Source organism: Cyrtonyx montezumae, unplaced genomic scaffold (assembly GCF_038088225.1).
Source record: "Cyrtonyx montezumae isolate F1298 unplaced genomic scaffold, pur_monq_1.0 scaffold_17, whole genome shotgun sequence".
Taxonomy (NCBI): domain Eukaryota; kingdom Metazoa; phylum Chordata; class Aves; order Galliformes; family Odontophoridae; genus Cyrtonyx; species Cyrtonyx montezumae.
In genome coordinates, this window is record NW_027071903.1 from 33,391,478 (window position 1) to 33,406,561 (window position 15,084).

General features: G+C 45.9%; 1 protein-coding gene across 1 annotated transcript in view; it reads left to right on the plus strand.

The window, feature by feature from the left end:
- Positions 1–4,895: 4,895 nt before the first annotated feature.
- Positions 4,896–15,084, plus strand: part of ALDH1A3 (aldehyde dehydrogenase 1 family member A3) — a 32,601-nt gene continuing 22,412 nt past the window's right edge. The window contains exons 1-3 of the mRNA XM_065734034.1: positions 4,896–5,014; positions 8,082–8,186; positions 14,149–14,289. Of these exons, the coding sequence (XP_065590106.1) occupies positions 4,916–5,014; positions 8,082–8,186; positions 14,149–14,289 (345 nt within the window). The 5' untranslated portion in view covers positions 4,896–4,915. The remainder of the gene's footprint in view (positions 5,015–8,081; positions 8,187–14,148; positions 14,290–15,084) is intronic.

Consider the following 15,084-nt stretch of genomic DNA (forward strand, 5'->3'; position numbering starts at 1 on the left):
GCAGGGAGTGGTTCGTTGTGGCTCGGGGTGCCAGACACACTGAATGCTTCGTAATGAAACAGCTCCTTGAACTTCTTCCCAGCACAGACACTATCTTAGTGGGTTATCGTGCACTTGCTTCTGTTCCTGCTCCCACTCTCCTCATTTTCCAGCATTGGCCCTGGCAGAGAGAAGTGATGGCAAAAGGAAATTGTTGTTTTAATAATAAAGAGTTCAAAACGCTCAGCTGTTTGTTATTTCCTTGCCACTAACTCTTCCAATTTGTTTTTGGAGATGGGAAAACTAAAGAGAAGGCCAGCCCACGTGTACAGTCAGTTTAATACCTATGAGACACGTGAAGAAAATTGAGTGTTTTGTTTCATGAAGTACTTACAGTGCAAAGTACAAAAGGGCTGTCTTCCATCTTGAGCCCCTAATATCTTGTTTTGCACCATGAGGACACGTTTAGGATGACAAACAGGCTGCCAAGCTTACCCAAAGAGCATCCTGCAGTACTCTGTGTCGCTTCACTTCACCTTTACTGACAGATTCTGTGGATATGGAGAGAAATGGAAGACCAAACTCTTCTTCAGCATATGCCTTCACTTGAGAGGGCACAAGAAAGGCAACAGGAAAAATGGAGAATGGTGAGTCTATGGGGTGAAGCTGCTTCAAACTCCCTAACACACCCGGTGCTTCTCCACGTGTAGCATTTGGCACAAGCCAAGTAAGGTTGGGTTAACTTAAAAAAAGCAAAGAACTTTAAGACATACAGTTTCCAAAGGATCTTTGCAGCAGCCTGATCTTCTTTATGAAAGAGTTCTATTTCTAGACTGAAACCCTGGACATTAGACAGATAATTGGTTAGACACCTAAAAAAGTAATTAGGCTCGTTTGTTAATAAATAGCTTTTTTAGATGGGCACCTGAGGGACCATTTCTCCATCCTGTTGGTTAATTCAACCAAAAGTTGTGAAATCTACAGTTTTCAAGTCTGGAAAAATGAACTCAAGAGATAGAAAACTACACCCAGGAAACAAAGTTACAGGAATAATATGGTTGCAAAAGCTGGCACTGAAAAATAACCAAGTTCCCAGCCTAAACTCCGTGGTGAGCAATGCCCCATGGGCTGTGTGTTCTGCCTTATCTGGGTGTCTAGGTGAGAGATCTGCAGATCCTGTGTTGAGCAATTACAGCTGGAGCTGAGCTCACTGGGAGCTGAGCTCCGAACGCTCTCATCTGAAGCACTCAGGATGTAGGTGACTTTACACCAGGAATCCAACACAATGAAGTCCTTTTTTGAACTCATCACCTCCTGCCTTGTTTTCTCTGGGGTCAGCATCCTCTCAGGATGAGTGGGAAAGAAAATGCTATGGTAAGCAACATGGGAAAAAAACATATGGAAGTGAATAATTTCTTGCCCAAAGTGCAGTTTGAACAACAGTCAGTAAAAAGTTTCTGCACATTGAAGATAAAACAAGGGGAGCTGCTCTTTCAAGATCAGCAACCATTGCTGATGCAGACTGAGGGGGATGGCTGTAGGAAAAGGGCATTGATCACTCAATTACAACTCATCAGGGCATACACAAACAGGCAAATTCTGGTCACTCCCAGCTGCTGGGTACTGAAGCGTACAGCCTCGGTAGCCTGTCAGAGTATACAGTTTCACACATGCATTCATGTTTGTGTGTATGTGCTTCGGGGTGTATGTAGAGTAAGAAGAATAAGCTTTGGCTCTGTGCCACGTGCTAACCACACAGCTATAGAACTTCTGCTCAGCTTGGAATATAGGCTGAAGAATAAATGCAAAGTATCTTGTAAATATCAACTGCTTGACTTGCACGGTAGCTCTCAATGGCTATACCATTGCTGACAGGGTTAGGCACAGACCACAGGTGAATATCTGCCCTGCTGCCAAGTCTGTGCCCACCCAGGATGTCAAAGCAGCTCAGAACAATTGTGATCTCAGATCACATGGAGATCTTCACTTGATCTTCTGGGTACAACCCCACTGCACTCCTGGTGCGAAGCCAGGATATAGAACAGGTAAATAGACACAGGGTGTGTTTGGAGGAGGAGTTACCACCTAGAATATTCCCTTTCTTATGGCTGGATAAGTTTAAGAATTCTAGCAAATTAATTTCTGGAGATATGATGGCATGCAGCAGGTAGGGATGCCACTCCATCAAAGCACAATCACATCTTGGGATGGCTCTCAGCACAGACAGACTGCAACAGAACAGCGTGGTCAGATCCAACTTACGGAGGCAGACTTAGGAGCGTCTGACCCAAATTAGGAAAGGCAACCTTTGTGCTGGCTGACAGAGAATCGTATCATAGAATCCCATCATGGGATAGCCTGGGTTGGAAGGGAGCTTGGTGTACTCAGAGTCTAGAAATTTTCTGTGAGACATGGCTCACAGCAACAAGGAATTTGGTTATCACAGTCAGTGCACATATTGCAGATGTCTCTGTGAACACTGCTGCAACAGTAGAATGTAATAAGGTGACTCAGTAGTAACGTGACCTTTCATTAAAAGACTCTTTTCCTCTTTTCCCCCCTTTCTGACACATTTATGAACTGTTATGAAGTTAGGTAAAACCCGTTTTTTCAGCACTTCCACATGAATGGTGGTGAGGTGCTCCCGGAGCATGGGAACAAATATAAAACCCCTCTCGTTCTGACACAGACTCTGCTGTTGCTTTTAGGGCATCTCCCACTGAGCTCCCCACTGAGCAGGACGGAGCACTGCGTGTTTTCTCTGTGGTGGGTCTGATACAATCACTGTCCACAGAGGACAACACATCTCCTGAGGCTCGTTGTGTTGGTCCAGTTTATGGTAGGACAGAGTTTCCCAACGAGGGACAAGTGTCTGCAAAACTCGTTGGTGGAACGTATTGTTACTCTACTTGTGACATGACTAAGGGACACATCACGTACAGCTATGTAAATTGGTCAAAGCTTATTATTTCAGCTCATCCATACGCCACTGACTCACAATTCATTTATTCTGTACAGCCTTTTAAAGCAGTGCTATATCCTGAAACCCTGCATGCAGAACTTCTAACATAGTTGCATCTCCCAGTGCATCTACATTAAGGGGAAGAAGTGATAGGATCTAAAGTAATGTTCCCAGGATTGACCTGCAAAAAATCTTCCCTGTGAGAGATCAAGACAAAGTCATTCCATAGGAGGCAAACCAGTGGAATGACTCCTTTGACACTGCTTGTCCTGAAAGTTCTTACTCATATTTGTCCTCATCCAGAAATGTCGTTCTCTAATTATAGAAACACTTTCCATGTCTGCTGAGCATTTCTGTGGGCAAAGTACAGGCAGATGGAAACGAATTACTTCTATCAATATTATGCCACCTCTGTGGCAATCCGTTCCCCACCACCTGATATCTGAAGTATCAAATTATTACCTGCAGTCTTATGATACATTATCACAAAATCCAAACTGGCAAATTACCTGAGACACGAAGTTCCGCTGCCAGACTGTGTCACCAGCCCTGAAATGGATCTGTGGCCGTGTCTCTTCCAGAGAGAACAGATGGAAATATTTTCCATCTCTGACTCTGATGTGTGCAATCACATCACTCACCTTGTCGATTTGCAGATGACATCCAGGAATAGCTTGGATGCAACCTCCACTTTACTGGGACAGGTATTATGTATGGTTTTAGTTAAAAATTTTGTCTAGTTTTGATGCTTTTCTTGCTGCGGTGAGAATGGACCAGAGGTAATGGCTTTAGGACAAGAGGTAATGACTTTAAGTTGCACCAGGATATGTTTAGGTTGGAAAAAATTCTTCTCAGAGCAGTAATGCATTGGAACAGGTTGCCCAGGAAGGTGGTGAGGTCACCAGCCCTGGAGGTGACCAAGAACTGTGGAGATGTGGCACTGAGGGACATGGGAGGGCACAGAGAAGGGTGGGTTGGGGCTGGACTTAAGGATCTTAGTGGGTTTTCCCAACCTCAGTGATTCTACGAAATAGCAATTGGGAAGTTAAAAATGGGCAGCATGGAAGTAAACGTTTCTGCCGTTGTACCGCGTCTCCTTATTTTCTAATCCCGCTCTTTTGATTGTGCCATTGCCACATGAGGGTATTCCCACAGAATCATAACTGAAGAGGCAAACGTGACCTCACATCTGTCGTGCAGGATGAGTCCTGTGCTACAGACAGCTCAAACGAAATCATTTCAGCCGCGAGTGCGGTGAAGGCACGCTGCTGTGACCAAGCATGGTGATGTAGGCTTCCACCTGGAGAGGGGACCTCGGCAGCATCCCGTGGCCTCCAGGAAGCAGGATCTGATTCACTGGTGGTACTTTCCCTTCTGAATCAGCGCTAACCCTCAACGATATCGCAGCCGATCCGCCTGTGTTTCTGAGCGCTGGAACAGCGAAGTGCTGACCAGCGCTGGGGATTACAGATTCTGTGAAACGTTTGCTAAGATAACTTCTGGCACCTCGCCACTTGTGACATGGAAAATATGCCGCGTTATCTCCCCGTATGTGTGTGTATGTGTGGGGGTGCGGGTGCTCCCAGTGCCCTGGCCCCCAGCCTGCGGAGCCCTGTGCACGGCCCCTCCGCTGCAGCGCTCAGATGGGCGCAGGCCAACTGGCCCCGAGCCCCGAGGTGCCTCCATCGCTCTCAGCGCCGCCCTGAGGGCCTCCGCCGCCTGAGGAGCCCCATCCGCCGCTGCCCTGAGGCGACGGGCGCGGCCCGCGGGCGCCCCCCGACCCTTCGCCGACCGCAGCGCCTCGGCGGGGCGGCGCCGCCCGTTACCTGAGGGCCGCAGCCGCGCGGCGGAGGTGGGCGGGGCCAAGGCGGGGAGTGGCGGCTCGGCAGCCAATAGGAGCGGGCGGCGGGGTTCTTAAGGCGGCGCCGCGAGCTGTCAGCGGCAGTAGAGTGGTGTGGGTTCGACGGGGCGGGCATGGCCGCGCTCAACGGTGCGGTGGAGAACGGGCAGCCCGACAAGAAGGGGCCGCCGCTGCCACGGCCTCTGAGGGGCCTGGAGGTGAAGTACACCAAGGTGAGCTGAGGAGGTGGGCTTCGCTGCGGTGTTGCCTCGTGTTCGGGGGTTTTGGGCTGGTGCTGAGGTTGTTTTTTTTTCTTTCCTGCGTTGTTTCTTGTTAATTCTTTCAGTGTGAGTTTTGGTTATTATTTGGTCGCCTCCCAGTGCCTTACTGGTGGCAGGATAATGGGGATTTGAGTGTGGCTGGGCCACCAGAGCAACTGGGTCTCTGTGTTGCTTCTAGAGAGCTGCACTTGCCCCAGCCTCTAAGGTCTTTCAAATATATATATATTTCATTATAATAAGAACTCATAATGCTGTTTCAGGTGCCCACAGGCCCTTCTAGCCCTGGCCCTGTGCCCACTGAGGGCTGCAGTGCTGACAGTGCATGGCCTAGGTGAGCAGTACGTGTGCCCATCTTGGTGCTTGCTCACCATCCCCATAGAGCTCCTCGTGGGCTCGCTGTCCGGCTCTGGGAGAAGCTAAGGAGCTCACAGCTCTAAGCCTCCCTTCAAACTCAGCTTGGGAACTGGATCAGTGCTGTTGGCATTGCAGGAGCACTCAGCTGTGCTCCAGCACTCCCTGCGCTCACAGCAATGTGAGCCCTGGGTTGCTTTTTGTTCCTAGCAGCTTGCCCTGTGTTCTTGAGCAGTGGGGGAAATAGCCAGGCTCATGGCTGGCTGTTATATTTCAGTTATGTGGCTGGGCTAAAAGAGCTGGAGGGGCCGAGTGTCTATTAATTAAACTGTTATGTTTCTGCACTAAATATTTTAAGGTGAAAAACTACAAACTCCAAGCTCGTTCTCTTGCAGTGAGAAGAAGGAGTAAGCCAGTGAGGTGTTGGTTTGAATTACGCATCCAAAGTACTGAAGTGAAATTAATCTAGTCTAGTGGTTATGCTAACTGCTGAGTTTTAACTTCTCTCTCTACATATATATATATATAGAAGATAAAATTTTCATTAGCAGCAGATTGGATCTGCAGCTGCTGATTGCGGAGCAGCGTAATGCTGCGCTAACAGCTCTTTCCTGTGTCCGGAATGGACACTGCATTAGGATTCTTCTTAAACATCCAAATGTTCTGTTTTGTGTTATTTTTATTGTTGTGAACACTTTTAAATGCTCCTTTGGGATCCAATCCTGCAGCCGTGTTTGTTTTAAAGGCCGAATTTTCATTCTCCAGAGTTTTGCTGGGGACTCTCTGCACCGAAAGTATCGAGGTTGTAACTTAATAGTGGGGAACGATGTTAATTAAAAGTGTGAATTTGATATTTGATCCAGTGCCCCCGGTGCATCTGAGAAAATAACAAGCAGCAGTCAGTTTTCATAAAATGGAGGGGTTTTCTCCAAGCTCTGAGTTCCACCAGATGTGTGCAGCTGATGGCACACTTCTGCTTCACAAAAAAAAATATTATTTTTTGGTTCTGCCAGTTACTGGGCTGAGGGAGAGATCACTGATCTTGCTTACAGAGCAGCTTAATACTTGTCCCAGGCGTGTGATGGAAGTGGTCTGTCCAGAATCTCATGTCCTGGATTTGGAGCATGCAGTGTGAACAGTTGATACGCTATTCTGTTTTGTTTCGACTCCTGGCACCAAAGGCTCGGGCTATGCTGTATGGTTCCCAGAATGGCTCCAGCATATATGTTACGTTTGAAAATATCAGATCCGGTCGTCCTTGTTTTACTACTTCTCATAGGCATGTTGCTTTCTGATCTCACCCTTCTCATGTAGAATCAGTGCTCAGCGTAGAGGTGGAGGAAATACTCCCCTGTACTTAGGTTGTGAGCGTATGTCTGACTTCGTAACTTCACAGCTCTTGCTATCTCCTCTCGTGCTTACTGTGGCATTTTTTCCAGGAGAAACAAAGGAAGCCTGAAGTGGAAGTGCTATTATTTTTTGTAATAGATAACTACCTATTATTGAAGTGTTGCATTTTACTTTCTAAAACTAATTAATATTTCTAGCATCGGCTTCACGCGATAACTTTCTGGCAGCATTTCCTTCCTGAGCCTGTATGAAACAGGTGGGTCCAGAAGTGCAGCATCTGCGCCAGCTATGTCTCAAATACTTCTCTGCAGAAACAGTTGGGAGGAACTCCTTTCAGGAACAAATCTGCCCAAGGAAAAAATATGACCCAGAGCAGTGGGGATTTCAAATGTAAGGGATGCAACATTAATCTCCTGGTGCTGCATAGAGAGTCATAAACAAGATTGCAAATGTGGAAGACTTCCAAGTAAAAGTACTAGCTTACAGCCACTAATAGGCCACTAATAAAGATTACTTCATCTAATCTTATTTTTAAAAGTATCTTTATTTATAAAACATAACACTGCCAAGTTAGATCGCAATGTGGATAAGATGCATGTTGAATCAATTAATTCTATATAGGTATTCATGTTCTGTTTACAGTGAGTAACAACACTCTAGCATTTAATGCGTTTTTAGTTACGCAATGCTGGGACTGTTTGTTCTTGCTCTGGAAATGCAATATTTTGAAACACTTAAATCTTGTCACAGATGACTCCAAGTGACGTGGGAGGCTCGATCTATCCTGTGGCAAGGCATAGTGGGGTAGAACCAAGTCAGATCCTACCTTCCTCTGTGGTGCTGAGGGCAGTGATGGAAGTAGCCCAGGGCAGGATGCGAGTAACCAAGTAATATTGCACGCAGACGCTTTGTTCATAGCATGCAACAAGGGGCAACTTTTGCCTGAACCCCACGGGTTTCTCTTGGTGTCTGCTTGCTGTTCCCATGGAAATAGATTTCAGAAACGGTCTCTTTCTCGTTGCTAAATTAGGGCATAACACCGTGTGGGCCCAATCTTCTGTCTTCCTTTTGCTCAAAACTAACGGGGTGCACAAAGGCTTTCTTGTCCATTCTGTGGCTTAGTTTGGATAACTGCTGTCTATATCACAAACACTCTCACTGGGACAGATTGAATGCACCTTGGGAGCATTGAGACCTTTGAAAGAAGTATAAGGCAAAGAGCCTTGGGACCTTTGAAGAGTACTTGTGTGATTTTTGTTTTGTCTGCATCTGTGTCGTCCTTCTCCTACCTGTTCTGCTCATCTTGCTCTCTCCTCAGATATTTATTAACAACGAATGGCACGAGTCTACCAGTGGAAAGAAGTTCCCTACTTACAACCCCTCAACACTGGAGAAAATTTGTGATATTGAGGAAGGAGACAAGGTAAGCACTACTAGAAGAGCATAGCAGAAGTAAGGAACAAGGGACTTACTATTTTCATAAGGAGGGAAAGCTGGCTTTTAACAACAATGTACAGCTAACCAGACTGGGAGCTGGGACGCTACATGTGCTGCTCAAGGATTACATGGGTTGGGTGGGATCAGTCTTGTCCAGCTCAGCTGAGTCACTTTCCCTGATAGGAACTGCCTACCAAATACTGTAGGAATGAGATTCTGCATCATTCCAGCTTTATAGAGCTGGAAGCAAGTAGCCATGCTGAGGAAATAGTGATGACAGCAAATGTACGTCCCTGATAGAACTAGTGAATCATGTTTGGAGTGGTTTACATGCAGTCTGCATGGCAGCCTGTTGGAGTCACTGAACTTTAATCAACTTCTTTTTAAAAATATGATCGACAAGCAACCTGTTTGGGGAAAACTTGAGCTCAGCAATGCAACGCTGCTCACTTTCTCCTAGAGATTCCTTAAGGTTTCCTTTTCTAACTGGTATTGTGGATTCTGGCTACCTGCACAAATGTCACAACTGTCATTTAAAATGAAACCAGTATCTCCAAAGAACTTCATTAGTCCCTGGCGTTAGTGCTCTGTACATACAGTGGCTTGGTGCATAACAGCTTGGGTTTGGTAACAGTCTGAGCTAAGGAACAATCAGATGCAACGCTTTGTCCAAAACAGCTCACTGCTTGTGGGCCATCTGGACTGCTCTGTGGGAAAGAGCTGGCCTAAGACTTGCTTTTCTCAGTATGTCATGAGAAGGTGATTCACAGCTTCCCTAATGTACCAGGGCTTTGGCCGATAATCGCTCTGGGGCAGTAGCAACAGGCTGTGTGTACTCTTCACAGTATCTAAGCTTGCCCATCACTTGTATACCTTGGGGAACCTCTCCTAGTAAAAGCTGCATTGTGCTTTTGGGTGTTGTGCTGTACAGGTCAATAGAGCTTGACAATTCTGGAGATGGGAGCGGGTTTGTTTGGTAATGCAAGACTTCAGCTCGCTGCAAATGGTGCACAAGGTAGCTGTTCTTTTTGGATGCCACTAAATCAGCCCCCGAGGCCTAGTGCCATGGTGGATCTGTGAATCCTTGGGACAATTGTAGTTGGAGACAAAGCTTAATGTATGTAATTCCTCTGCATTCACTGGGTAGTACACAACTCTAGTTAGTGGTATGTAAACAGTGGCACTGAAGCAACTCTGACGCAACTATATTTTGCGAGGCAGAAACCATGACTCCACTACTCTCTGAGCTAAGTGTCTCTCAGGCAGTTACAGAGCATTAAGAAGTAGGCTTGAAACACTCATGTAATTACTTGGTTAGAGAAAATTCTTAAGCAGAACTGAAAGGCCGGTGTTGTGCCTTGTCTCCTTGAGGCTTGCCCTTGCCTGAATTCAAGGATAGCTTTTGAGCTTGGAGGAGAGTCCCTGCCTGTGAATGCTTAGTATAGGTGCCTGACTCCTTGGTGTGTAAAATAATTGTGTGCAGGAATGTATGCTAGATGTGGCCTGAGTGCTGTAAGCTGCATCTACCCCTTTAAATCAGATACTTATTTCACTTTAAGTAGGCTTTTATGAGGAACTGAGGAGAGTTAGACCTGGTTGTGGGTTAGTTAAAAGACAGAATTAGAGTGAACACTTTCCAAACCAGCTGTTAGACATATGGTGATATGTAATGATGTCCGACCACCCTCTGGAGAAAGCTCCCTGGGAATTTGTAGCTGGCTTGATCATCTCCATCCTAAATCTGTGACCCCATTGTATTGGGGCAAAGCTCCCTGTTACTACAGAAAATGGTGAGTTGTATGGAGCTTTTCAGCATTCTGTCTTCTTAAGCCACCATGCTTGGTTGTGTTGATGAGTACTGCAGCAGGGGTGGCAGGTTCTGGCTCTAGCCCCAGCTGTGCTGTGCCAGGGTTGGCCCTGCTATCAGAGCAGGCAGGGAGCAGAACTTCACTTCCCTTACCTTGCTCAGAAACCTGTCCTTCCCTGGCCACACCAGGTATGTTTTGCTTAGGCTGCCTGTGAGGGGTGGGAATTTGGCAGCTGATGTCCCAATGGTGACAAACAAGTTTGGTGCTGAAACTTGGCCAGTGTTATAAGTCTAGATGCAAAGGTTTTGTTTTGTTCTTTAGTGACAAATTGAGGACACAATTTGCCTCAATGAATAGTTGGGGAATAAAGGGGAGTCTCAGGTGAAAAAGAAGTGCCTAAAACAAAAAAGCAGTGACAATAAAGCAGCAAATGATTCTGCTTGTTTCCTGGAGGCTTTCTGCCTCCCAAGTAATGGCTTAGTGTCTTGATTACCAGCTATAATCAAAAAGGCATAACTTTCTTCATTAGGTTTTTGTCCCTCAGAAATAGTGCAGCCCTGGAACTACTACCCTCCCTTGCTGTGCTACTATGTCATGGAAAAAATAAATTAGCTATTATTATTTCTTCCAGTCCTGTTGGTAACACTCGAAGATCAACTCTTCTAGCAGCTTGCTAATGTCCAGCAAGGGTGGGGGAAAGGAACTCCATTCTTAAAGGAGTGGCCACATAGCTGCCTGGTGCAGGTGCACAGTTAGCACTGAGCAGGACGGCTGCTGCAGAGCATCTGTCATAGTCACTTCTGAGCAGCTTGCTCTTTGGTAGTGGATCTTTAGAGGGTTATAAGCATGTTTTGTTCACAGACATCTTGCCCACCTTCAGACTATAGACAGGGGCTGAGGTAAGAGGCTGCAGAAACATTACTCCATACAGCAAGCTCACAGTACCATGGATAATGGCTTTGGACACTAGACTGTTAAGCTGCTCTTTGTAGCTGATTGAAATTTTGCTTCTCAAGTTAGAGCAATGAGAAGCATAGACTGCAGGGGGCTTGCTGGAGAGTGGCTCAGCTGTGAACATCTAATTGGGCATGTTCCTGCCTGTGTTGGAAAAGTGCCTTTCTGAGGATGTGCACAGCAGGAATTCTCTAAAGGAGTTCAGGTAAGATGGTCAGCGTGGAGTGTGCTCCATCCCCGGTATGTCTCCTTACTGTCTGGATCAAAGCCATGTTGTCTATGCTGAGCTTGAAGCAGAGCAAGGCTTTTTCTGCAGGTGCTTTCCCTGTTCACAAAGGCTCTGGGGTGATGGTCTGCCAGGGGCTGAGGCAGGAGAGGAGAAGGGGCTCCATAGAAATGGAGCAGTGATGAGCAGAATTTGAGGTAGAGGAGGAAGGTGGAGAACATGGCTTAGAACAAAGAAATCATGAGTTTGTTCAGGGGAAAATGGCATGCAGTTGTGTAACTGGGGCTTGTATCATAATGCAAACATCCAGGGTGGGTATGAAGGTTTGCTGGCATTTCCCAATCCTGTGTTGCTTGACTTTGCAGTTTCAATGTTCTCTTAGTAAAGCTTTTTATGTAATAATAAATCTGTATAGATCAAAACTGAGCACCAAGTTGCATGGATCTCCTTGTGGTTTTGTATGCTGAAGGGTGTCCTTGGCACCCTGACAGTTAGAAGTCTGTCTTTGTCACGCATTGTGCCTACCTATTGCAACATGCCTGTAATGAGCACATTCAGACTCCCCTAATGTCTAGTCATAACAGGATGGATCAAGAACAGTATTTCAGCCTTCCTGAAGGACTTCCTTGTCTCTGCTGGTCTCTCAGGCTTATAGAAACTGTGAGCTCACAAGGTCTCGCTTGGTGGTGCTACCCCGAGGGCGTTTTGGGGGAGCTTTTGTTTGTATTAGTGACTGCACTCTCTGAGCTGCTATGTGTGCCCTGCAAATCCAAGAAAAGGTGGTGAGAATGAATACAGCTTCAGTTAAAATTCACCCCAGGGCTTTTGGTTGGTATCACTGTGACAATTCTATCTCTTAAGATACACCTTGTGCCATGCCTCCAAAAATGCAAGTGTGTCAACTAGTAATCTGCAGGAAAAGAACAAAAGCCACTGCTTTTATGGTTTTGTTTGCTTGTTGTTTTGTTTTCTACCCCAGTAAAATATCACCATAATGATTTTAAGGGGTAGAGGCTCCAGACAGTACTTCTAGCTTGCAGTCCAAAATGAAAGATGGGAGAGCCTTGCTGAGACCTTTTGGGCTTCACCAGACCACCACTGCCACTTAGGAGCAGCCAAGCCCTGCTACAGCTCCTCTGTGCTTAGAGGATGGAGGCTGAAGTCCTTTGCCCAGACAGCCATCTTGTTCTTGTTGCTGTGAGTGCCAGGATGAGGGGAAGGCTCAGCACTGCAGCCATGAATTCCTGGTGCTCCCAGCCTGATTTCAGATTATTTGTTGCTGCTGTAACACGTTCTGTTTCTCATCTGCTTTGTGTCTTATATTGTGTTATTTCAGCTCGATCCCTCCTTCCAGCAGGAAGGATGAGGAGCATGTAAGTGTGCAGTAGCTGGTGATGCCTCTTGGCTTCTGCAGCACTCCAGTTTGAATCCAGATTAACTTGGTAGAAGCAAACCGTGCTGAAGCCCTTTGTCCCCAGTGGGGACAGGCATGAGGCAGGATGTGCCTGTCTGCATATGGTGGCTGCTTGTCAACTCTGCCTTGTAGCCATGCTTGCTTGACCAGAGCCACTCTTTACCTCCTGTAGCAGTGTGAGTCTCTTGTAATTGTTTCCCCATCAGTGCCCTTCTAAAAGGGTGTAGTTTTCCTGGCAGTATACATCAGAATACTTTAAAGCTGTGCAATCTTGTAAAGAAAGAGCTAAATTTAGTTTAAGGTGCTACTTCAGCAGACAATGACTTGCTGTAAGTGAAGTGTATCACCCCATGATGCTTTTCTCAGCACAACAGGCTTGCTCATGATAGGAGAACAGCTAGTCCTTGCTGGGTCACTGCAGAGTAGCTGTGTTTAGTGTGATCAAGTATGAAGCCTTGAGATAAGACCAATGAGAGCAGCTGGTGAAGAGCTCAGAGGAGCAGTCGAGGTCTGAAGCCCACCTCCCTGAGCCATATATTGTGGTGAGGTGCAAGGACTTCTCCATCAGCTGAAAAGTACAGTGAAGTATGGGCTGTGCCAGACATTACATAGAGCAGGAATCTGACCAAAGAGAGTGAATTGCACACTGCATATGCTTGAGACACAATCTTGACCTCATGGATGTTGATAGCCATTGACTTTCTTGAGTCAGGAGGTTACCATTGCTTTTTTTTTTTAGTTGTTGTATGTTAATGGAGGGGAGAAAGGAGAAGTCGGGGCCATACTGTGGTCAGAGCAACACATGCTTTGTTGGGGTTAATGGTGTGAGAAGAGATGGAATTTGTTGCCCTCTGAAGTAGCAACTTCTGAAAACAGTTAGGTATGGTGCAGTAATGCATTTGAGAGAGTGGCACTACGTGTGGGTTGGTGAAATGATTATCAAAGCACTAGACAACAAAAACCCTTCCATCTGGTAAAAATAATTCTGAAGTGCAATCTGGGATCTAAGGGAGGTTTTCTTTTTGTGTGTGTTAACTGTTATTGGCCTGCATTCAAGTGGGATGTAGTGGAGGGATCTGAGCTATGATTGTTCCCTTGGGTAAAACTGATCTCTCTCGTGGGGCACTTTCCTTCCCACGTTTGTGTAGACCAGACTGATTGATGGAGGACAATAGCCTGTCAAGCTTAGGGAATCTCCAGTGGGAACACAGTTGGGATCTCATTTTTTCCATCCTTTCCCTGGTGTCGCTTATATCCTGTATCAGCAGGAATGTGATTCTGGATTATTTTATAGACAAACCAGTTGCATAAAATTACTCTTCAAAAATCCTGGTGATGCTTTGACCTAAGGGTTGTTTATCAACCTAACCAAGCGTGCAAGCCATTTTGGGTTTGGTTATAAATCCAAGAGTAAAATGAAGATCTTCTCAGAAGATTTGGTTTTAGCCACCACAGCATCATCTAGAAAGCAGCTTGCTGGGGTTTCTGCCTTCGTCCAACATCTTCATTGTGACCTAACATTTTCTTGTACATGTTGCTGCTCTAGCCTGATGTGGATAATGCAGTGGAAGCAGCAAAGGCAGCGTTCCAGAGGGGGTCTCAGTGGAGACAGATGGATGCCTTAAGCAGAGGACGGCTCCTGCACAAGCTGGCTGATCTTCTAGAGAGAGACAGGGTCATCCTGGCAGTAAGTATTGTGGTTGGTGAGTGAAAGTAAACCAACAGCTGCTGGCTGATAACTCAGCTTCATCTTTCCTGTTTTGTTGCATCCATCTCTTGTCACACTACTCTTAAGGGCTCTAAGGTGAAGGGAGTACTGCAGATAGATCCCATCTTCTAGCTTTCTCCTGTGCTTTTTGCCTTAGACTGCCTGCTCCAGACTTCATACTCTAGGGAATGCCGGACTGCTTTTTCAGCAGGCTTCAGTATCTTTAGTGACGTATGTAAAACCTTCCTGGTTTAATCCATCCTTGTGTTAGCTTGAGCTTTATTAGTGGTTAGCTTGAACTTTATTAGTGCAGACTTGTATTATGAATTTCAGTACCTCCAAAGGAGAACCATATTTCAGTCCTGACCTAAATCCTATTCCTCTTCTCCCTGACAGAATTAAGACATTTGGAACTTCCCTTTGAGTTTGATGTAAAGAACAGTGCCTCCCACATAGGGAAACAACAGGACCAGCCTTTATCTTTGACCTTTGTCGTTATCTGTATGGATGCACTCTTCACTCCCTGCCCTCCTTATCCCTTGTTATACAAAGGCCAGAAAAATCTAAGCAGGACTTGTGGCTTATCTTCATTTTTCTGCAGGATGATTCTGGGGGTAATAACTGTTAGATGTTCATGCCTGAGTTCTTGTCCAAGGCCTTGGCTGGTTATTGAAGAGATTGCAAATATTACTATTGACATTTTTTTAATCAGTGAACATGTTTCTTGGTTTTAAGTTATCAATGTGTCTCCTAGATTAGATAGTATCTGTATAT